This window comes from Sciurus carolinensis, chromosome 16 (assembly GCF_902686445.1).
Source record: "Sciurus carolinensis chromosome 16, mSciCar1.2, whole genome shotgun sequence".
NCBI lineage: Eukaryota > Metazoa > Chordata > Mammalia > Rodentia > Sciuridae > Sciurus > Sciurus carolinensis.
The window spans coordinates 12,114,813-12,139,947 of record NC_062228.1 but is presented as its reverse complement, the minus strand read 5'-3'; the positions used below and the strand labels follow the sequence as shown (position 1 = coordinate 12,139,947).

The window sequence follows — 25,135 nt, the reverse complement described above, 5'->3', positions numbered from 1 at the left end:
GAGATCCAGCAAACTACTATTCTTAACTACAAAGGATACATTTCCCAATCTCATTAACATTAGGTAGTAAATCATGATACTATGAGCCTGGGGTAAATCTGACAGTATTACTCATGGCTAGTGGTACCCTGAATGGAAGGTTTCCAACTAACTCCAGCTCAAAAGGGATCAATATCCCTAAAACCAAATCATGCCACAGTGCCATGGAATTCCTGATAGGAAGTTCTAGATTAAGGGACCAGTGGAATTTTTACATGAAAGAAACATCAACATAGAACTGATATATTAACCACATACCAATGAATTAGTTGAAGTAAAGTTTAGACAATAAAGAGATTTTTCTCAGCTGGTGTCACTAACATCTGTATTTGCTGCCTGCCCCCTTTTATTACTTACTGCCTCCTGGCCTTGCATCCGGACTCGGAAGAGTTTCACAGGACGGGACCCCAGGTATCTAGTGCGAGTGTCAGACAGGTCTCCAGTCACAGGGTCTAGGACAGTTCTCAGCAGCACACCATTCTAACCAAAAGAAGAGGAGTGGGAGAGCCTACTCATGACGTAAGCTTATCAGATATGTAGAGGAAATCTCTCTTAGCTACTCTCCGAGCAGACACAAAGAAATGGCTTAGTGGTTTAAAAAGAAAATCTTAAGCATCAGTCATTCATTCTCTTTATAAATCACTCATTCAAATAGACATCTACTAAATGAAAAATATACTTCACTATATACCTTGTAAGTTATTTATTTATTTATTTTTTTAAATCATGAAAGTTAAAATCTCCTTTATAATTTTAAAAAAATCCCAGGTCTACTGACTATGGTCTCTATACACCAATTTCCCTAAAAAGAACAAGGTTCCTAAAGGAAATGAATGATTCAAGGCTAGGGCAAGAATGTTCCAGATGCATGTGGGACATCTTGTTGGGCAAGAAGGAAAAAAAATGAGGTCATGTTAAAGGAACAAAGGAAAAAAATTTCAAAGGGGAACTTCCAGTTGTCTAAAATCCGACATTTTAACATCTAAAACAAAAAGATAGCAATAGTTCTAAGAACAAATATATAAACTCTCCCCAAATTCATGTTACTTTAAAAAAGAAAAACCAAAATACCCACTTCATTAGTCCCCTCTGGAGAGAGACCATTATGGTCTTAACTCCTTAACTCTGGATACAAACAGAGAAAAAAGGAAGCATTGATCCTTTTCCTGCATGGACTATATTTAAGGTAAGCAAAGAAATGAAACTCATTTTGTCTTTAGAGAAGAATTTCATCCAATAAAATAAAGAAATAGAAAATCATTTTCCAACCCCTGATGAAATAATCAATCTAGGCAATATGTATCAATAACTATTAAGTAAAAAAGTTGATGTGAAGCTTTAAAACATAATAAAAACATTTCAACATCACTAGAAATGGGATACCCAGATATCCTTTATCTCAAGTGATGCAACAGGGAATAAACAGCACCATCTCGAACTATTCTTACCCCAAACCCCACAATTTAAACCTGAATCAAATAAATTTCTTGGTCTGCACTAGCCAATCCTACAGCCCTCAAACCAAGTGTGGTCAGAATTGATATAGGCTGTTAAGTTTAAAGTACCAAATACCAGATTTCAAGACTTAGTACCAAAAAAAAAAAAAAAAAAAAAAAAAAAAAAGTAAAGTATCTCAGTGGTTTTTATATTGACTGCATATTGAAATGATCTTAGATATACAGGGTTAGGTTTGAGGAAATAGCTCAGTTGGTAGAGTGCTTGCCTGTCAAGCACAAAGTCTTGGGTTCAACCCCCAGCACCAAGAAAAAAAAAAAAAGATAGGCAGGATTAAATAAAACATTAAAACTAATTTCACCTGCTCCTTTATGTGGCTACTGGAAAATTTAGATTACACATAAGGATCACCTTATATTTCTAATGGACAGAATGATTTTGATCCATCCGTCAGTTTAAGGAAATATAGAGGACAAAGGAATGTTAAACAAGAAATAACTGCCAAGTCTAGAAGTTGGTAAATTCTGAAAGAAAAATGATCTAATCTATTATAAAAAAAAAAAAAAAAAAAAAAAGAATAGGGGGTGGGACAGTTATAATGAGACCTAAAAAGACAGAAAACAGCCAGGTACAGTGGCTATAATCCCAGGAACTTGGGAGGCTGAGGCAGGAGGATGACAAGTTCAAAGCCAGTCTCATCAACTTAGCAAGGCCCTAAGCAATTTAGTGAGACCATGAGACCCTCTCAAAATAAAAAATTAAAGGAGGGGTTGCTGAGGATGCGGCTCAGTGGCAAAGCACCTCGTGAAGTAATCCATGGTATCCCCCACCCCCGGAAAAAAAAATACAGGAAGCAATGCAAACAGTTTTGCTGAAATCTTGAGTAGATTCAACTAAACAGCCACTTTTTGACATGAAAACTATAGCACGGACAAAGTGTCAGAAGACAGGAATACTAAATTTTTGCTGGGTGTGAGAATATTAGTGCTTTAGGAAAACATCTGTGGGGATGGGTTTGTAGCTCAGTGGTAGAGCACTTGCCTAGCACATGTGAGATACTGGTTTTAATTCTCATCACATAAAAATTAATGAATAAAATAAAGGTTTATCAACATCAAAAATAATTAAAAAAAAAAAAAAAGACATCCGTTAGAGGTACTTTCATCAAGTATTTGAAAATGAAAACATGATTTATCATCTTGGATTTGCTTTTAAATACTCCAGGAAAAAGAGAGAAGGGAGGTTTATTATATTAGTCTAACTTCTGTTTATGTTTGAGAATTTCTGCATAAAAAGTAAATTTAAAAAGCAAAAGTATGCCAGGCACGGTGGTATACACCTGTAAATTTCAGTGGCTCAGGAGGCTGTCAGAAGTATCTTGAGTTCAAAGCCAGCCTCAGCAAAAGGGAGGCACTAACTAACTCAGTGAGACCCTCTCTAAATAAAATAAATAAAAGAGAGCTGGGGCTGTGGCTTAGTGGTTGAGTGCCCCTGAGTTCAATCCCTGGTACAAAAAAAAGAGAAAAATAAGCAAAAGTACCTTGGTTAGATTAATGCGTTCATGTAAATAATAGTTAAGGAAAATAAAAAGTACATAACCAAGAACCCCAACACTGTCCAATCTTTAGGTTCCTGCTTTTTATATGACATGAAGAGCTCAGATGCTTTGACAAGGAACGCGTAAAGGAATCAATTATGAATTCTAAGGTATTGGTTTCAAAAGGCTAAATACTGTGGGAACTACATATGACTCAAAGATCCCTCTAGTTCTGACCCAGAACAGTGAAAGCAAGGCATTTTTATCAAATGTGAAATCCCTTTGTGAAAATTCTTCCAGGGTTGATATATTCTAATCAAAGAGCTGAGAAAAGTGGAGCCCACTTTTCTTTACTTTTCTTAAGTTGGCATCTGAAATCCTGGGCCCAAAAATGCCTATATTGGACAAAGGAGCTTGTGAAACCTTCTAAGTCTTGCAACAACAATGTCAGCCTCTGGATCTCTTACCTGCAGTCCAATGTTCAGGTATAGGAAGCCAATAGAGCCCCTCTCACCCAGCTCGTCCTGCTTCTCAGTCCCACCCATTTCCACAATACACAAGGACTCAGGTTGAGCTGGGAGAGCCTGCATGCTCAGAGGTTGCAAACAGTCCTAGGGTTGGGGGTACAGAGAAGAGAAAATCATCAGAAACAGGAAATGACCAATTTGGGAAAAAATGTACTCAGAAAAATCTAATGCTATCATTGAAGGAAGAACCGTCTTGTGGGCAGAGAAAACCCCAGGAATGAGAGGGTAGTGGATTGTTAATTATAACTAAATCTCAGAATAAGCTCTGGGAAATACTGTTTCCTCTTTTTGTCAAAATGGATAATATAAAAGCAAAAAAACAATGGGTACCTTCCTGAACGTTATCTAAGGCCCAAGGCCCAAAGTAAAATTTTTTCCATAGTCTTGGAGTCTGGGGTTTTTAAGTACAAAGGGGACTCAAGGATTAACTGAAATAAACATTCAGTAGTTTCAGACCAACATTCTCAACCACAGCACAAGATTACTGAACTATGCTACTATGATAATCAACAAAAGCAACAGGTACAGGACTGGTAGTATAGTTCAGTGGTATAGTGCTTGCCTAGCAGGCATGATGCCCTGGGTTCAATCCCCAGCACCACATACACAAATACATAAAACACACACACACACACACACACACACACACACACACACACACACACACACACCAAAAAAGGAGATGCAGCAAATGTAGATTTTAGGGCCCAAGTGTTCAGGTTCCAATCATAAGATCCTTGAAATTAAGGGTGTCACTCACTGAGGGGTCCAGGGAGATGATTCTCACAGTATTGTCCACCAGTCCCACAGCCAGGAAACGAGAACGCTGCTCTCCAGGGGGCACATTAGCCAGACTCATGCACACCACATCTGCTGACATCTCCTTCCGCTCAGTGTACTCATTCAGCTGTCCTGACTACAAAAGGGAAAACAGAGAGTGTTCACAAACTATAGACATGGGTCTAGATGCTCTAAATCACCCAAAACCCTCGTCCAGGGAAGGAAGACAGGTGTCAGGTTTCCTTCTGGCTCTTCCCACTCCTCTTAAATATTCAGTGACCAACCATTTCTCTACCCAAGAACCCAAGACAATATTTAACAGCCTAATGGCAAGCAAAATTAGTTGTCTGAGTAACAAAAGAAAGAACAGAACTTTAACAAGTTCAATGTGCCACCATAGTTCTCAGGAAACAGAAATATATAAAATTATTTAATCTGTTCATGAAAATACTTTGGGAGAAAAGGAATTCAAATATGATGGTTAAAAACAAAGAAATTTCAATCCCCAACATAAAACAACAAAGAAATCTTAACCACACTAGAGACTTTCTGAGAACAAGAAAGTTTAGTATTGCCAAACAGACTTCCATACAGAAGAGCAAAAGAAAATTTATGAAATGGATTCAGATGGCAGAAAATAAAGCTATGCCAAATATTTGTTTGAAAAGTAGATGTAAAATGCAGAGAGACCAAGTGTTTTACTCCTAGGAGATAATTTTCGAACTCCAATAAAATTAAACATTTATTCCTCCTTTTTCTCCCCTGCAAAGGGCCAAACTGATTTGTGGACCATTACATTCCCCCATTCTCTTTCTTGTGAGTACACTCTAGATGCCTGGATGACAATTCCCCACTTTACCTCTGGACCCTATACTAAGTCCCACATGAATCATAAAATGACATACGGGATCCATCTCAAAATAGACCAGCTCTCCTCCTGTCAAGGCAATCACTACTTGTCGCTGGTTCACCGCACACTTAACAATTGTTTTCTTCCCAGGAGTTTTCCACTCATTGACTCTCTTGTCTGCTCGAATATGCCGAATACCATCTGGATACACCTGCAGTCAGTAAAGGAAAGAAAAATGACCTTAGTGGTTTGACTAATCACAGAATGATCCTTAGAACTGTCATCCCTGGTAGATTTGGAGCCACTGCACTTGAGGTACCAACTGGAGTTAATAAGCCCAGACAAGAGCAACTTTAAAAATTTTATGTTTTCTAATTTCCATTTTGAAGAAATTCAAAACTCATTAACAAAATAAGTATTAAAACCTTTAATAGGGGCTGGGGTTGTAGCTCAATGGTAGTGCTTGCCTAGCATGCACGAAGCACTGTGTTCGATTCTCAGCACCACATATAAAAAAAAATAAAGGTCCACTGACAAAAAAAAAAAATCAACAAAAAAAACCCCTTTATAGCTAGGAAAGGTGGGGCATGCCTGTACTCTCACCAATTTGGAAGGCTGAGGCAAGAAGATTCAAGGCCAGCCTCAACAAATTAGTGTGACTGTATCAAAAGAAAAAAAAACAAAAAAAAAAAAACCAAAAAAACAGGGAGGAGGGCTGGCAATAGTGGTAGAGTACTCCTAGATTCAACTTAAAATAAATAATAAAAACTTTATAGAGATAGAGATGAGAACAGTAGAAATGGATCTCTATAACAATCATAGGAATGGCAAACAAAGAAGAATATTATGTTTCAAAGTTCTCTAAGTGAATAGCTAAGTTGGTAAAAATCTGAAAAACCCAATTCTTGGTGCAGTTGTATATTTTGATAAAATAGCAAGCCCCCTCCCTAAAGCTTTTTGGTGGAAAGAGACCTGAACACAGCTGCCTATATAGCACACAATGAGGGCAAAGAAATGAAAAAATAAGCTAAGCAACTAAACAAGCTCTGAAAATTCTCACCTGTACCAAGGCATCATCTCCTAACAAAGAGCAGGACAAGGTTGGGGTGGTACCCAGGAACCCAGAGTCGGTCACTTCTTCTACAGTCTCTCCAATAGACAGTACAAGGGTGGCATTCACGAAGGACACAATGATGTAGGCATCAAACTCATCTGGAAAAAGAAAGAAAGGAGTTGGTCAGCTAAGAACTCTTAAAAATTAAAAAGTCAGATGAAACAAAGTTTTCAGAATTCTTCCATGGCAATTCTATGTATGGTCATCACAGACACACACAAAGCACAGAATGATCCCAAAAGACAACTGAGGGTCATAGAGACTACAGATAAATGCCTCAACATATTGAATACAAATACTTTCCTCAGCATCTTTGAAAATTAGTACTTTGAGACATTTTCTAGAGAAATAAGAGAGGACAATGTAAGGGAATCAAAAGTATGAGGAAATTTTTAATACTACTACTATATATGAGCTAGAGCATGTTTATGCCAATTGCCAACCACAAGAAGAAATATTCCTTAAAACTAGGAAAGATACCCAACTTTCCCCAGAAGAAGCTAATGTAGGAATATATGCTCTAATGAATGAAACAGAGATTACTTAAGTCTCCATGAGATTAAAGTTATTCTAGGATTGGAAATTGAGAATCCTAGTCCCATTGGGAATGATGCAAGAACACCAAATAACCAGGAAATGGGGGATGGGGAATGTTTATATTGTCATTCCTTGACCCCTCTGTTTTTTCATCATTTAAAAATACAACCCAGTGATCATGTGCAATCCTATTAGGATTTGTTTTTCAAAATGAAATGTAGTTGGATAAACAAACACTAATGAGTTTCTCAAGGAGGTCAGAGACCTGAAGTATACAGGCAATCCCAAAAGTTTCCTCTGCAGATCCCATAGTTAAAGGGATCTACTTGCCATATTACAACATTAAACAGCTTCTATGTCCCCCACATCCAACAATATTTGGCATAAAAACTTCATAAATGTTGAATAAAAGCACATTTCTCTTTTAAAGAAGAGCTGAGATTAGCAATCAGGCAAACAGAGGACAGAACAAGACAAGGCACTAAATTGGAGTGGCTATCTCACTCCTAGCAATGGCAGCTAAGGGACCTGGTTTGCTTGAGCATTGTCAGAGCTTGATACCATTGGGCTGGTCAATTCCATGACATCAATCACACATTTTTAGTTTTGACAGCTCCAAGTTTCAGATGAACTAAAGTTACTAGATTAGTTCAGTAAAATTAGTGTTCTTTTTAGGAGGGGTCAGGTAAAGATACATCATTTGTAGAGCCCGTAGTAGTGTTCTGACCTATAAGTAGGACATATGGTAGCTGGCAATCAGCACTTTATAACAAATAATTTATGAGACTTCTTCGCATTATAAGGGCAAGTACTGTTTGGCAAAACGTCTGTTTCAGCTAATACTTTGTGGCTAAAAATCAGGGATCAAACCCTTCCCCAATGCATATGGTTCTATTAGCTAGACCAGGGATCCATAGGATACAGGTTCAATTTCCAAATCACAATACTGGCAAAGATACTTGGTTTTTTGTTTGTTTCTTTTGCCATACTGGGGATTGAACCCAGGGTCTCATACACGCTAGGCAAGAGCTCTACCACTCAGCCACTATTATCACTCTCTATTTAATATTTTGAGTCAGGGTCTCAGTAAGTTGCCAAAGTTGACTTCAAACTTGCAATCCTCTTGCCTCAGTCTCCTGAGTAGCTGGGATTATAGGTGTGTCACTGCACCCAGTTGATACCTGGTTTTTGGTTATTTTGATATAATTATCAACATAGAGCAAAAGCTTTGGGAACATCTTTTTAATTGTTTTTTATGTAGTTGTACATAGACAGCATGACTTTATTTGTTTCATTTTTATGTGGTGCTAAGGATCAAACCCAGTGCCTCACACATGCTAGGCAAACATTCTGCCTCTGAGCTACAGCCCCAGCCCTTTGGGAACATCATATAAAATGGCTTTATAAGACTAAGCACTGTTCATGATCATAAAATGCATAAGGACATATATAAATATCCCTGAAGTAGAGGTCTTAATAGTTTACAGCAAAACCAAACCAATCTCCACATGACTCTAAACTTGCAAACTTTAATCCAGCTCTCAGTTTTGACTGGAAATTTCTGGCATGTAATAACAGAAATTGCGCAATTTCATATGACTATTGCATAATTTCCCATGTACCCATTACTAAAACATAATACCTTAAAAGTTATGCCAGAGCAAATTAAAGCCACCAACAAAGGGCTCTAAAGGCCATAATTTGCAGTCTTTTGCTTGAACAAAGGGGGAGAAATAGGATTCCAGAAGCTACACCAAACAACTTTTGATTCACGTGCAAGAGAATGGAGGAAAAGGAGGAGGAAGGATGCCTGGGTTCGTACCTTCACCTCTGACCAAGGTACCAGACTGCTCAGATATAAGAGATGGTCAGTCAACTTAAATAGGGTCATACTTTGACTTGACAATTCAGATACAAGAGCAATGACTGGATGTCTAAAAGATGTTTTTCATCACAAATTTCCTCACAACATGTATTATCCTGTGAATACCAAGTACACTGTCACTTCTACCCTTTCCAATCTCCAGCTTTGGAAGACCTGTAGCAGAGTAGTTACTCTTTTATGTCCTAGGGAGATTACAGATTATAAGGCGGCATTCAGAACAAAATCAAGCTTTCAGTTAAGTTAAATGACTAGAAACTATAAATATCCAAATTGCTTTTTTCTAGGGATTTCAGTTTCATGAACTATCTCATATCTCAGTGAAGAATGTCCTAGGATATGAGAACACATACCTAGGTCTCACAGTTCAGTAGGACTTTTATCTGTTTTAGTACTGCTGAAGCATCCCAGACAAGGAAATGCTTTATTCTACTTTCTTGCCTTAAGGATCTAAGTCTTGACAAGCAGCTCACTCCCCAGGATAAGGTAAGAGTCATCCAAATGATTTCATTCTCACTATATTCAAAGTACCTGGTGCTTATCTTGCCTTAGCACAGTCCTGAACATATTCTCCAGGTCCTGATCTTTTAGTCAGTGTACTAGAAATGGTCAATTCCAAGGCAGAGTATGAAGCTACAATTTGCCAGCTACAGCCTTATCAGCTTAGTAAATGAAAAGTTAGTTAAGTTTTCCAAAAATCTGTGGGGGAAAGGGGAGAAACTGATTCCTGCCTCAAACCAACTGACATACTAGCAGATGGGTATACATCATTATATGCCCATCAACACCTAACTGCAAGGTTATGCTGAGAGACATCATCAGGGTTGCCTCAGTATTTTGTGCAGGTCCCTCTCCCTAGTTAAATGTAAGGCCCCAGAGTAGACCCTAGCAGTAGGTACACACCTGTGGTGATCAGCACCTTCACCAGCCACCTGTGGAAGAGAAAAAAAGGCTTGGTATTGGTAGTATGCATCACCAAGTACCAGCCAAGGTTAGTATTTGCCTGAAGACTGCAGCATGTGTGGACAGAGGAAAGCTCAATAGTAAGTTGGGATATCTGGAAAGAAAATGAACAAAGAGAACCTGACCTATTTCTGTGGGTTGAGTGTCCAAATTATAGTACCTAAGAGCAACATTTAGCAGCATATAGTCTTTTCCAGGGCTTTGAGATTTAATAGAGAATTCTTCAACTACAAGTTCCATCATACAATATACTACCTATCACTAACTTAGCAAATGTATTCTCTTCATAGAACTATTCATAATCCTCAAAACACTCGCCAATTCCATCTCCTCTACCTCTCCTGGCAACACTCTTGTACCTGTCATAAATCAAAGCATACAATGGTTTTGTTTACTTGTTTTCTTTTACATTTTATTTTTTGCAGTGCCGGATATTGAACCTAGGGGCTTGCAGATGCTAGACAAGTACTCTACCGATGAGATATTCGCAGCCCCTTGTGGTCATCTGTAGACAGTAAGTCCTTTGAGGCAGGAATTCCATGTTAATTACTCTGAACATATGGTAGGTACTTAAATAACTGTAGGATAAACGTACAGAAATTACCCTGAAAGAAACCAGCAATATCCACAGACTCCCACCATAGTGTCGGACAAAATGGGAATTGGTCTAGGATTTACAACCCATTTCTGCCCCAATTATCTGTCATCTTGAGAGTCAACCCTTAGGACTTTCTGCCTTCTTCATAAAATGATAAGTAACTTTTCTATAAACCTAAATCTGGTTTAAAATAAAAATTCATCCAAAAAGTTTAAAGAAAATATGAGGGGGCACACTGAATCTTTCTAATTCAGTCTACACAATTTTAAAGAACCATGATATCATCAAGCCATCAAACTAAAGGACATCAATAATGAACAGTTTTTCTATGTAAACATTATATAAAACAAGGAAATCTTTTTAAACCAATAATTTAGTAATTACTTTCCCAGCTAAAAAGGGCCTAAAATTCCCATCTTTTATTTCCCCTTTCAACTTAGCTTGATTCCAACAGTTATAATGAAAACAAAATCTACAAAAATGTGTAGTATTCTAATAGAAAGAGGTTTACCTCCTACACATTTCCCAGCTCTCTTAAACTTGTTCCATACAACTAGAACATCTAACTTGAAGCAGAATTACAGCTGTTTTCTAGAAAAAGCTTTGTCAATTGGCCAGGGTGATCTTACTCACCAGCCCCACATTCCTAAGGGAAAAGAGGAAAATGAGGTCTCAGAACAGAAATGACCCAGAGCTCCAAAGTGAACCAAAGGCAAAAAGAACTGAGTTCTATTTTTATGGGGCTGAAATCCAACTGTGATGAAACTTCCCTGCTATTACAGTTCTATGCGTGTTCACATTACTTTCAAGGTTTTAGAATGAGGTAACCATTTAAACCTAGGAACTCCGACTTCCTCTCCTTCCCTACTCCTTTTCCACTCACTCTAACGTTCTGATTCCAATCAACTAATCTCTGCTTTCCTTAAGCACAAGTAAAATTAACCAACCAATAATTTTAACAAATCTCTCAATTCCTAGAATACCACCTTGTGGTTTCAGCAGAAAATGAGAACACAGCTGGAGAAAAATGAACAAGCAACAACTTTTCCTCAACTCATACCTCTTACAGAGATGGAACCAATGACTTTATTAAAAACCAAAACCAAAAAAATTCATGAAAGCTCTATGATACTGAAATGTTTACATAACTAAAACCAACAAACTGCCCTATGTCCCCTTACCCACTTGCACAAAAAGTAGCAGTAGATGAAGGCATCCCGATTGGAAGAGCCTCAAAAATATGGTGTAGGATCAGAAGTTTCTGGTATATGGTGCTAGATGAGATTATATAGAAATATTATAAATGCAGTCTCTTAAGTCTTCTATGTCAGTGCCTCCCAGGCCCTATATTTTGACTACTGAGAAAGGGATGCTTACCTTCAATGTGCCGACGTACTGTCCAGACAGCATTGGGGTTACCAGGTAGCTCAGAAACAGCCATTTCCGACACCTGACAGGAAAGGAGGCAAGTACAGATCCAGTGAACATGGAACTCAGTTACTTGCTTACTATGCTACATAATAAGGTCCCAAAGGCAAAGGAAATGTTCACACTGCATGCTAGATTAAAAGGATGGGATCGTCCAGTGAAAAAAAGAACCTAAGAACCAAAAAAGGTTAGAAATACTAGCAGTCAGCTGGGTGCAGTGGTGCACGACTATATCCCAGTGACTTGGGAGACTGAAGTAGGAGGATCAAGAGTTCAAATCCAGCCTCATCAACTTACCAAGGCCCTAAGCAACTCAGTGACACCCTGTTTCTAATAAAATATAAAAAAGGGCTGGGGATGTGGCTCAGTGGTTAAGCACCCCTGGTACAAAAAAAGAAAAAAAGAAAAAAAAAGAAAAAAAAGAAACACTAACGGTCCCCAAGACAGTCTTTAGCAAAAAATCATGGAATGTCTCGGAGAAGACAATTTTTACAGTCAAAACAATATGCTTCCTTTGGTATGGCATGCCTATATTCTCCTCAGAAGAGGCAACAACCATTGGGAATAAAACAGGCCACCTAATTTAGTACATTTCTTTCCCTAGCTCCCATAAGGCCAAATACCATCTCTTCAAGAACCCATTCAGATACCGCTTCTTTACAGAAATTATTCCCTTACCCCCTTAGCTGGCAATCATCTCTCCCTCGTAGAAATCAATCACCATCTCTAAGGGCAGTTCTGTTTTGTCTTTCCTCCTAGATTTTTATAATTCTTAAGAACAGAGTTCTCAAACGTTCTATGTATTCTCAAACATGAGCATATACGAAAAATCCAAGATAAACTCAAAATGATCTAGAGGGGAAACTGGCTGTACGTTATATATGAACTCCGAACTATCTCTGCAATTTGTCTGTAAAAATAAAACCATTCTAAAGTAAGTTTATTGTTCTTAAATGACCTAGAGCCAACAAAGTAGATAGTTTAACAATAGCAAGAAGATTTCAGAACTTCATCATCAATAAAAATAAGTATCAAAGATGCGGGGATAGAATTTCAGTGGAGTAGACAAAGGAGAATAAAGGGAAGGAAGTGGGAAATGGGAAAAGGAGTAACAGTGGATTGAATCTGACATAACTTTCCTATGTACACATCTGATACACCGCAGTGAACCTCACTATCATGTATGACCACAAGATGTTAATTAAAAAACAAACAAACAACAAAAAAAAAACTGTGGATAAATGGCAGAAAGATCAATAGAAAGAAGGGATCAGGGGACCAGGGAGGGAAGGGTACTGGGGACTAAATTTGAACAAGATATATTCTATGCTTTTAAATTTACATCAAATTGGATTCTACTGTCATGTATAGCTAAAAAGAACCAATTAAAGAAAAAAAAGTGTTAAGCATGCTATAATGAATACCAAATTTAAAATTGGTAGGTCAAATGAGTCCCTAATCTATTAAGAGAACAAAGCATAACAAAGACAGGAACAAAGCAATATTCAACAATTTAAAAATACTTTTATGTATAACAAAGATTTATATACAAAGTCAAAGTGTGGGGAGGCAAGGAATAAAAAAATGATTCTTAATTGAGTACTTTATTTCTTAAACAATACACAAAACTTCTTGTTAATGCATGTGCCTTTTTTGGGGATAGTGCTAGTTTTCATTGGATGCTCACTAAGATTCAATAAACAGTAAGTAGGTAATCAAGAGCCATGACTCTAAATTGGGTCCAAGTCATTGAAAATTTGGTGGACTGATGAACACTTGGCAGTCAAAAGAATTTCAAATTCAGTCAGGCATGGTAGTACATGCCTATAGTCCCAACTATTCAAGAAGCTGGGACAGGAGGAACTCAAGTTCAAGGACAGCTTGGGCACAAAATATCACAAAATAAAGTAACAAAAAAAGTGGGGTAGGGCTGGGGATGTAGCTCAGTTGGCAGAGTGCTTGCCTTGAATGCACAAGGCCCTGGGTTCAATCCCCAGCACTGCAAAAAAAAAAAAAAAAAAAAAAAAAAGTGGGGTAGGGGCTAGATACCATGCTAGATGCTAGGTAGAGAGCTTGCCTAGCATCTACCATGTATGAGGCCCTGGATTCAATTCCCCACTACCCACCCCCCAAAAAAATCCCTGAAATAGCAATACTAATAGCTAATATTTACTATATGCTGTTACCTTAAACTAAGTGCTTTGCATGCAACATTTAATTTAATTCACACAATAATCCTTTAAAACAAGCACCATAATTAATCACATTTTATATAAGAAACAAAAGCTTAATTACAGCTATTAAGTAGAAGAGCCAGAATTAAAACCAAAGTTATCTTAGTTGTGTTTCAATAAAAATGTATAAAAGGCAGGAGAACTCTTCAGAGCTATAGTTCACATGATCTCAAATCAAACTGTCATAGGAAAGTTTTCTTTAAACAAGATCAAATTCAGGTCTCTTGCTATAAGAATGAACATCAGAACAATGATAAGAAGACATGAAAGATCCATCAATAAATAATTTATTTTTAAAAATTCTATTCTATCCACTTTGGTGAAATACTGCAGAAACATTAAAAACAATAACTTAAGAGCATACAATAACAAGTAATAAATTTAACAGGATACCAGGGGGTAAGCTGTAGCTCAGTAATACTGAGTGTTCAATACCAGCACTCAAAAAAAATCAAAATCAAAGTTAAAACTTTGAATAAATGTCAGGCATGATGGTGCATGCCTGTAAACCCAGCAGCTTGGGAGGCCTGAAAGTACAAAGCCAGACTCAGCAACTTAGCAAGACCCTAAGCAATTTAGCAACACCCTGTCTCAAAATAAAAAAATTTTTAAAAAGGGCTGGTTATCTGGCTCAGTGGTAAAGCTCCCCTGGGTTCAACTCCCAGTAACAGCAAAGAAAAAAAAAAAAATTTTTTTTTTAATTTTTTTAATAAAAAAAGAGAAGAAAATAGAGTAGAAGAGTTCCATGCAGGTTTTCCAGCCTCTATTACCAAGCCTAAGGAATAGTAACATAGACTCTAAACTTCAGGGAAATAGGGAAGAACATTTTTTTTTTTTAGAAGAAACATTAAATATATTTATGATCTCATCAAAGTAAACCCATAATTGCTTTGTCCATGCTTTCCTTCAAACACTGCTGAGAATCTAGAAATTATCGTCTTACCTCAAGTCCATGCCTTAAGACTCTCAGAGATGACCGAGGTCCCCTACCACAGGCCACATACAACTGAGGCGTATCCTCATTAGCAAGATCAGCTATCTGCACAAAGAACAAGGGAAAAAATGTCTACTTATGCTAAGTTCTCAAACTCTCATTCTCAGAGGGACAAACTATGTTTATATATTGGCTACTGACCCTGGAATATAAAAAGAGAAAAAGACCAAATGTTCTAAAAAGACCAAATGTTCTAAAAAGTAAACCATTCTGAAGCAGCAAATTTTTCCAAAAATAAAAAAGGGTTAAATCAATTTCCAAGTTAAAAAGGAGACTTGGCATTTAGTGAAATGCAATATAACCTCCATTCTGAAATGATTTCCTTCCAATTAAAAATATGGGTAATAAAACTACAATGTAATCAATTAGATGCAACACTGTCACCAATGAAAGCTACACTTTTAATATTATGTTAATACCCACAAATGTTATCTCCATCACAACTACAAAATTGTATTTATTGGACCAGTTGTCAAACTGATATAACCAGCCCAAGTATCTACAGGTATTTCTCTGATGTGGCTGACTAGCTTTAGATAATTCTGTACCCAATACCTGCTGTTCAGTCACCAAATAAGAAAATCATGTGTTCTCCTATTGGTATCCCAAACATCTGGCTCCTTTCCAGTACAACTGTTTCTTGATCAATATGTAAAAACAGCTGAGAATAAAGCTCAGTTGGAAGAGTGCTTGCCTTGAATGCACAAGGCCCTGGGTTCAATCCCCAGCACCAAAAAAAAAAAAAGTAAAAACAGATGAATCATCTATATTATAGTTTTGCCAAACTGGACAGTTCAAATGAAAGTTCCTGAACTCTGTACAGCAGAGTTTATTGTAATAGGTGATCATATGGGTTCAGAATATATATACAACCTTTACTCTCTTCCCTGAAAAAATAAATAACTCACCAGTATGTACGTTTTTCTTTTTACTTTACTGGGAATAAAACCCAGAGACTTGCACATGCTAGGCAAGGGCTCTACTACTGAGCTATACCCCCAGGACCTAGCTCACCTATTTAAAATGCATCATCTTGTTATTTATAAAGCCTTTTTTAAAAAAGGCACATATATTACTTTCCACAACTTAAAACTCCAACAGAGGGCTGGGTGTGGTGGTGCATGCCTATAATCCCAGGGGCTCAGGAGGTGGGAGTCAGGAGGATCGCAAGTTCAAGGCCAACCTCAGCAACTTTTTGAGGCCCTAAGCAGCTTTGTGAGACTCTGCCTCAAAATTAAAGAACTTTTAAAAAAACGGCTGAGGATAGAGTGGTTCCTGTCACAGAGACCCCAGCAATCTAGGGCACAACAGTCTAGTTGCCAAAACTGAGGTCCAGTAGTGGGAGACACAATCTCCATCCTGGGTCACTTCACTTTTCTCCTTAAAGATGTGATTAAAAATTCCCATTGCTGGATGCAGTGGAACACACCTGTAATCACAGAGGCTTGGGAACTTAAGGCAGGAAGGTTGCCAAGTTCAAGGATAGCCTTTACAACTTAGCAAGGCCCTGAGCAACTAAGCAAAATCCTGTCTCAAAATAAAAAAATAAAATGGGCTGGGGATGTGGCTCAGTGGTTAAGTGCCACTGGGTTCAATCCCTGACCACCACCTCCCCCAGCAAAAAAATTCTTGTTGCTGAGTGATTCCAGTGTCTCCAAAGTTGTTGGGGGAATACCAGGGATTAAACGCAGGGACAAATTGACTACTGAGCCATATCCCCAGTCCTATTTTGTATTTTATTTAGAGACAGGGTCTTACCTGGCTATCTGAAGTTTTGTTAAAGCGGAACTATATAAAAATGAGATATATACAGCTATAAGCAGACTTCTAAGTGAAAAAAGGTCAAGTCAGAAATACTATGTAGCAAATGAGTCCATTTACTTTAAAAACAATAAAGATGTAACCACACACATACATAAAATTGCAGATGCAAAGAAAATGCTTAGAAGCAACCACAAGAAGTTGCTAATAGTAATGAGCTCCATGGAGCTCAAGGCTGAGAAGACTTGGAGGGTGGGAATTTAACTTTCCACCTTTTACATGATTTGAATATTTACACTGAACATGAGTTATTAAAAAAGAAAAAAAGCAGCCAGGCACAGTGGTACACACCTGTAATCCCAGCAACTTGGGAGGCTGAGGCAGGAGAATCAGGATTTCAAAGCCAGCCTTGGCAATTTAGTGAGGCCCTAAGCAACTCAGGGAGACCCTGTCTCTAAATAAAAGACCAAAAGCTGGGTATGTGACTCAGTGGTTAAGTGCCCCTGAGTTGAATCCCCAGCACCCAAAAAAAAAAAAAAAAAAACAACAAAACAAAACAAAACAAAACAAAACAAAATCCCCCAAAGATTTATTAATTGTTTCCAATTCCCAAACCTATCTGATTATTTTGCCTTTATATACTGATTCGATAGATATATAATTCCTAAATTAACCTTAATTTAACTTAAGGAAAACTTCAAACTTATTACACTTGAGATTCAAATCAGCTGGCTTACATTGTTCATCATGGAGATGATTCAAAAAGCCCTCACCTGGCAAAACAGAATGGGCGAGAGGCTGTCCAATTCATCCACCAATACAAGGTTTTTGAGTGGTCTTGGCTGAAAGAAGAACGTATCCCCTTCTTCCAGAGGCATAGCAGATGAAAACTCAGGTTCTTCATCATCATCTCCAAGATGTGCAATTTGATATAAGTAACTAGGAAGACACAAAGAAAAACTTCAGTTAAAAGATTCTCTATCTCGGGCTGGGGAGATAGCTCAGCTGGTAGAGTGCTTGCCTCTGAAGCACAAGGCCCTGAGTTCGATCCCCAGTACCACAAAAAAAAAAAAAAAAAAAAAAAAGATTCTCTATCTCAAGACAATGTCTGATTATCATATTAACAATTATGCTAGTGCTATTTGATTATACTAAAAAATTGCTGTTATTACTTGTAGGTGTAATAATAAAGCATGCTGTCTGAGATTTATTTCAAAGTGAAAGGACAGAATTTCCCAAGTGTGGTATAAATAAAACAAGACTGGTCATGGATGTTGGTTGAAGCTGGGTGATGGGCACAAGCAGGTTCATTGTACTAGTCTCGCTAGTGTAAGAAAATTTTCATTATCAACAAAAAATAAAATAAAAACTTTAAGTGAAAAATGTAACTTTATAGAATGACACCATTCTTTAAAATTACATGTAAATATTAGCAAAAATATGCAAATAAATATAGCAAAATGTTAAAATGTTCTGGGATAATACAATTATGGGTTACTTGCTCTTTAGTCATTTTCCAAAACTTTCCACATTACTAGAATTAACAGAAATGGTAGTAATCAATATTTACTAAATGTTTATTACACAAAAGTACCTAGTGCTAGCTGAGTGAGGTGGTGTGTGCCTGTAATTCCAGAGGCTGGGGAGACTAGGGCAGAAGGATTGGGAGTTCAAGGACAGTCTCAGAACTTAACAAGGCTCTTAGCAACTTAGTGAGACCCTGTCTCAAAAATAAAAAATAAAAATGGCTGGGGCTGTCGCTCAGTGGTAAAATAACTCTAGGTTCAATCCCCAGTAACAACCCCCTTGCCCCGCCACCAAATACTTAAATGCTTGGCATAAGTATTCTTATTAAATACCTACGAAACCCAGTAAGATATGCTCTATTATCTCCTCAATAAATAAGAAAACTGAGGAGTACTTGAAAATAAAGATTATAATCCAGTCAGTGTGACTCAGCACTTCTATTATGCTACACTGACACCCCTAAAATGTCCCTATCAGTAAAGGATACCATAGAAAATTAGGCAGAGATGTGACTAAGTGATTCACAGAAGATAAAATGCTGGGCAAATAAATTTTAAAAGTCCAATTCCTTAAATAGACAAAATTTTTACCAAACGAATCAGAAAATCTTCAAATTTATACATGTACTACCTAGTATTGATATGATGTGGTAAAATACACACATGCTGCTGCTAATGTACAAATCAGTACAAACAGTACAATAATTCAGCAAAGTGTCAAAACCTTTAAAATGCATGCACTTTTTAATAGAGGCCCTATCTTTAAGAAACTCTAACAATAAATAAAAATTATCTCATACCTTCATACTGAAATACTGTACAGCATTAAAAACAATGTTATATTCAACAAATGATGCTGGAACAACAGGACTTCTACATAAAAAATGAGACTAGACTCTTACGTTATGCCATACAAAAAATTAACTCAAAATAGACAACCTAAACATTAAAACCCCAAAACAGGTACAGGTAAATTTCACAACCTTGGATTTGACAATGAATTTTTTAGATATTACACTAAAAGCACACAAAACAATGGAAAAACCGGACTTCATCAAAATTTAAAGATTTTAGAGGGCTAAGAAGTATAGCTCAGTGGTAGAGTGCATTTTAGTGTATGTAAGGCTCTAGTTTAATCCTCAGCGTCCAGCCATCCTACCCCCAATGAAGATTAAAATTTTGTGCATACAGGACACTACCAAGAAATGAGAGGTCAACCCACAAAATGGGATAAAATAGCCTCAAATGTATCTCATAGGGATACATAAAGAACTTTTTCAGCTCAAAAATAAAGACAACACAGCTGGGCCCAGTGGTACATGCCTACATCCCAGCAACTTAGCCATGCCCTAAGCAACTTAGACAGTGTCTCAAAAAATGAAAAGGGACTGGGAGTGTAGCTCAGTGACAAAGCACCCTGGGTTTATTCCCTACCATCAAAATACATAAAAATAGGCCTGGCACATGCCTGTAATCTCAGGGGCTTGGGAGGCTGAGAGAGGAGGACCATGAGTTCAAAGCCAGCCTCAGCGACTTATCGAGGGACTAAACAACTCAGGGAGATCCTGTCTCTAAATAAAATATAAAAAATGGGCTGGAGATGTGGTTCAATGTTAAGTGCCCCTGGGTTTAATCCCTGGTCCCCAAAACAATACAAAAATACATAAAAATAAGGACAACTCAATTAAAAACAGGCAAAGGATTTGAATAGGTATATCTCCAAAGAAGATATACAAATAGTTAATAAGGAAATGAAAAGATGCTCAACATAACTAAACATTAAGGAAATGCAAATCATAATCACAACATGCCAAGATTTATACCTAATTAAAATTAAAAATCTTTTCATTAGGTGTAATTGTAATTTTAAAAGTAGAAAATAACAAGTGTTGGCACAGATGTGGAAAAACTGGAACCCTCACACATTGCTGGAGGGAATGTAAAATGATATTGTTGCTGCTGTGCAAGTCTGGTAGTTCCTCAAACAGTTAAACACAGTTTTACTGTAGAACCCCAACAATTCCACTCCTAGGAATACAACCAAAAGAACTGAATAATGGGGACTCAAACATACTTGCATACCAATGTCCACTGCAGCATCATTCACATCAGCCAAAAGGTGGAAACAACACAAGTGGATAAACAAAGCGTATACACATATAATGAATTACTCACCATTAAAAGAAACAAAAATTCTGATGCATTTTACATGTCCCTTGAAAATACACTAAATGACACGAACTAGACACAAAAAGATAAACCTTGTATGATACTACTTATATGAAAAATACCTATATAGATAAAGTCACAGAAAAAGAAGGCAGATTTAAAGTTACCAGGGGTTGGAGGAGGGGAACATGAACTTGCCCTGTCTCAAAATAAAACAAAAAGGTCTAGGATGCAGTTCAGAGGTAGAAAGCTTGCCTACATTTGCAAGGCCCTGGTTCAATCCTCAGGATCACCAGAGGACAGGGAAGAAAGTTGCAAACTGGTACCTAATATGTGGTCACATTATACAAAAATATCTAAATTGAACACACACAGAAAAGCTGCAGGAAAATGTTATCTGTAGATTAAAGGATTAGAAGCAATGTTTGTATACACATTCTCTTTTCTAAGATGAATACTTCTTATCAAAAAAAGTAAAAACTTGGAAATGGATGAAAATGTAAAATGTAAAGAGGAAAGGAGGGCAAAGCTTGTTTTAAAAAACTAAAATACTGGGCTGGGGATATAGCTCAGTTGGTAGGGTGCTTGCCTCATAAGCACAAGGCCCTGGGTTCAATCCCCAGCACCAAAAAAAAAAAAAAAAAAAAAAAAACAACAACACTAAAATATTGCTGGGCATAGTGGTGCACACCTGTAATCCCAGAGGCTCAGGAGGCTGAGGCAGGAGACTGCAAGTTCAAAGTCAGCCTCAGCAACTTAGCAAGACCCTATCTCAAAATAAAAAATAAAAGAGTTGGGGAAGTGGCTCAGCAGTTAAGTGCCCCTGGGTTCAATCCCTGGTACAAAAAAGAAACCTAAAAAATAAGCAAAAAACAAAATAAAAACTAAATATTCTTGTGAAAAGCTCCCTAATCTTGAAACTACACCTCTCTCCTGCCAACTTTCAGAGTAACCAAGGTAAATCAAGTTAATTAAAGAATTACTCACTGGTTTCCAAATTCTGATGCTACAAAAAGGAAGCCTGTTTTCAACACACACATGGCAGCAGCAACAGGCACAGTATCAAAATACTTCAGCCGGATCTCAGTTACCTGGAGTGAAAAGAAAAAAAGATTCCAGTGTATAGGTAAGTGAAGTTTGGCATAGAAATCCAGTATTACTATAAAACAGCATACACTGAGTAGCAAATAAAATGCTGTCCCTAGTATATAACCAGGAGTTGAACAAGCTACAGCTCAAAAGCCAACCATGGACAACTGATCAACAAACATATAAAAAAAAAAAGTTCATCATCTCTTGCAATTAAAGAAGTGCAAATCAAAACTACTCTAAGAGGGGCTGGGGAGATAGCTCAGTTGGTAGAGTGCTTGCCTTGCATGCACAAGGCCCTGGGTTCGATCCCCAGCACCACAAAAAAAAAAAAACTACTCTAAGATCTTATCTCACTCCAGTCAGCATAGCAATTATCAAGAATACAAACAATAAGGGGCTGGGGAAATAGCTCAGTCGGTACAGTCGGTAGAGTGCTTGCCTTGTAAGCACAAGGCCCTGGGTTCGATCCCCAGCATCACCCAAAAAAAAAAAAAAGAATACAAGCAATAAGTGTTGGCAAGGATGTCGGGGAGAAAAGGTACACTCATACATTGTTGGTGAGATTGCAGATTGGTGCCAACAACTTTGGAAAGGAGTATGAGATTCCTAAGAAAACTTGGAATGGAACCACCATTTGACCCAGCTATCCCACTCCTCAGTTTATACCCAAAGAACTTAAAATCAGCATGTTACAGTGACATAGCCACATCAATGTTTATACCAGTTCGATTCACAACAGTTAAAACTATGGAAACAACCTAGATGCCCTTCAACAGATGAATGGATAAAGAAAATGTGGTATATATACACAATGGAATATTAGCATTAAAGAAGAATGAAATTATGCCATTTGCAGGTAAGTGGATGGAACTAGAGAATTATCACACTAAGTGAAATAAACCAATCCCAAAAAGGCTGAAATGTTTTTTCTGATAAGCAGATGCTGATCCATATGTGGGTGGGTAGGGAAGAATGAAAGAACTTTGTATTATGCAGTGGGGAGTGAGGGGAGGGCTGGGGCAGTGGGGATGGGAAGGACAGAAGAATGAGACAGACATTACCCTATATACACGTATGAAAAAAATTAAAAAAAAAAAAAGTCAACCATGGACTGGGGTTGTGGCTCAGTGGCAGAGCCCTTGCCTAGCATGTGAGGCACTGGGTTTAATCCTCAGTACCACATAAAAATCAATAAATAAAATCAAGGTATTGTATCTACAACTAAAAATATTTAAAAAATAAAGTCAGTCATGCTTATTTGTTTATATACTATCTAAAGCCCTTTTTTTGCAATAATACCAAAGTAGAATAGTGGAGACAGAGATATTGTATGAATTACAAAAGTTGGAAGTATTTACTAACTGGTCTTTTGAAAAACAGTTTGCCAATTCTCTATCTAAACAGTTATCTAGGAAATAGCCCAATTGTTTACAGAGCTCCTCCAAGGATAAAAGAAATAATAAATAACAAGACATGGAGAGCTTGCTCTTTTTCACACCTAAAAATAATAGCTTAAAGTGACATTGATCCAATCTCATTACACACTGGACCAGGTACCTATTAACTAGAGTAGGAAAACATTCATATACAAGCCTAAAGCATCCTAAGTTTCCAACTTTTTAACTTGTAAAATATTAACTGTCTTACCTACCTCATCTCAAGAGAGCAGTTATAATGAATAAATGGTTTGTAAAGCTTTATTAAATATATATACGTGGGTTTTTTAAACAATAGGTTAATTATATTAAAATGTAGAAACTTTAATCAAACACTACAACAGATATTCCCCCTCATCAATGTTCTACTCACCATATCTTCATCTGTCTCCAAAGTGATCTTGAAGATATCCCCCTGCTCAGTTTGGGCCAAAAAGAAGAACATTGACTTGGTCTTATGGGTGGCAGAACAAACGAAAATCATTCCTCTTTCAGGGTCATCCAGGTCATTCTAGCAAAGTCAAGCACACAATATCTTAGAAATGGTTACTTCTTATTACTGGAATTCAGCATCTTACCCTTTCTATTTTGTCACAGGGTGTGGTTAAGTTGCTGAGGCTGGTCTCCAATTTACAGTCTTCCTGTGCCAGCCTCCCAGCCTACGCCACCATGAACAGCCGGGTTTTTTGTTTTGATTTGCTTTATTTATGTTTTCAACATTTTGTATTTCTTGGAATAAACTCTTCCTGAGTTGTATACTTCTTTGTTGCTTCAAAGCAAGTACAATGCCTGAAACAGGTAGGTGCTCAATAAATGTATGAGCAACTAACTTTCCATGACTGATAAAGATTAAATTTTTTCTCTGGGGTAAGGAGAGAGAATTTAGTAACTGATCTGGGAGAAAGATCAGTAGCAAAACCACAGGATAAAAAGATAAAGGTTGAGGCAGGATAAGGGTAAGAGGATTGTTAAGTTCAAAGTCGCCCCTAACGACTATAGTAAGATCCTGTCTCAACATTAAAAATTAAAAGGGCTGGGGATATAGCTCAATGGTACAGTACCCTGGGTTTTCCCCACAGGGAAAAGATCTCAAAGATCCCTACCAGATTCCATACCAATTACAAGAAAGAAAAGGTACCTTTAAAATGAAGAGTGGGCAGACATTACCTTAACAAAGCAATCGATTTGGCATGAACAATTAGACAAATCAATATTATGTATGCAAAATATGATAGAAATAAATATCACCATCTATGTAAAAACTCTAGCAAAAATATTAGCCTGGATATAATCAATAAAAAAATAGGCTAAGGGACAAACTTTAAGAAAATTAGCCAAGACTCACAAAAATGTTACTATCATAAAAGACCAAAACAAAGTTGAAAGAAAATTTCCTAAATTTAAAAAAGACTAAAGACAGCGGCACAGGAGGATCAAGAGGTCAAAGTCAGCCTCAGGAAAGATGAGGCACTAAAGAACTCAGTAAGACCCTGTCTCTAAATAAAATAAAAAATCGGGTTGGGGATGCGGCTCAGTGGTCGAGTGTCCCTAAATTCAATCCCCAGTACCTCCCTACAAAAAAAGAAAAAACTAAAGGCAAATTATGAAAGAAATTTTGGGGGACAACAAGGGAAATCTGAATATGTACTATACCTAAGATAACTGTATCACACAAAAATAATGGTTATATTAAAACAATGTCTTTGTTTTCAGAAGCTACCTCCTAGGAGACTACATTTGGAATTAAGTATCATGATATCTACAACTTCAAATTGTTGAGCCGGAAAAAGTGTACAGATGTACCATAAGAAGAGGTAATTGTAATTAAGATATTAGTAAGTGAATCTATATGAAGGACATACAGGAACTCATTGTTCTTTTGGTTTTTGTGTTTTGTGTTTTTTGGTACCAGGGATTGAACTGAAGGGCACTTAATCACCGAGTCATATCCCTGGCCCTTTTTATTTATTTTTTTCTCCTGAGACAGAATCTCACCAAATTGCTTAGGATCTTGCTAAGTTGCTGAGGCTGGCTTCAAACTTGCAATCCTCCTGCCTCAGCCTCCCAAGTCATTGGGATTACAGGTGTGCACCACTGCACCTAGCTGTTCTATTGTTTTAAAATATTCCGTATGTTGGAATTTTTCAAAACAAAATGTTGGAGGGGGGAAAAAAAATAAAAGAATCTAGTTCTAATAAATATATCTCTATTTT

General features: G+C 37.3%; 1 protein-coding gene across 1 annotated transcript in view; it reads right to left on the bottom strand.

Moving 5' to 3' along the window:
- Sf3b3 (splicing factor 3b subunit 3) overlaps positions 1-25,135 on the bottom strand; it is a 47,659-nt gene that overhangs the window by 13,693 nt on the left and 8,831 nt on the right. Inside the window, exons 7-16 of the mRNA XM_047529221.1 lie at positions 23,296-23,433; positions 21,382-21,485; positions 17,473-17,638; positions 14,888-14,983; positions 11,660-11,732; positions 6,249-6,400; positions 5,244-5,399; positions 4,319-4,474; positions 3,499-3,642; positions 397-519 (exon numbers count right to left, since the gene is read on the bottom strand). Of these exons, the coding sequence (XP_047385177.1) occupies positions 397-519; positions 3,499-3,642; positions 4,319-4,474; positions 5,244-5,399; positions 6,249-6,400; positions 11,660-11,732; positions 14,888-14,983; positions 17,473-17,638; positions 21,382-21,485; positions 23,296-23,433 (1,308 nt within the window). The remainder of the gene's footprint in view (positions 1-396; positions 520-3,498; positions 3,643-4,318; positions 4,475-5,243; positions 5,400-6,248; positions 6,401-11,659; positions 11,733-14,887; positions 14,984-17,472; positions 17,639-21,381; positions 21,486-23,295; positions 23,434-25,135) is intronic.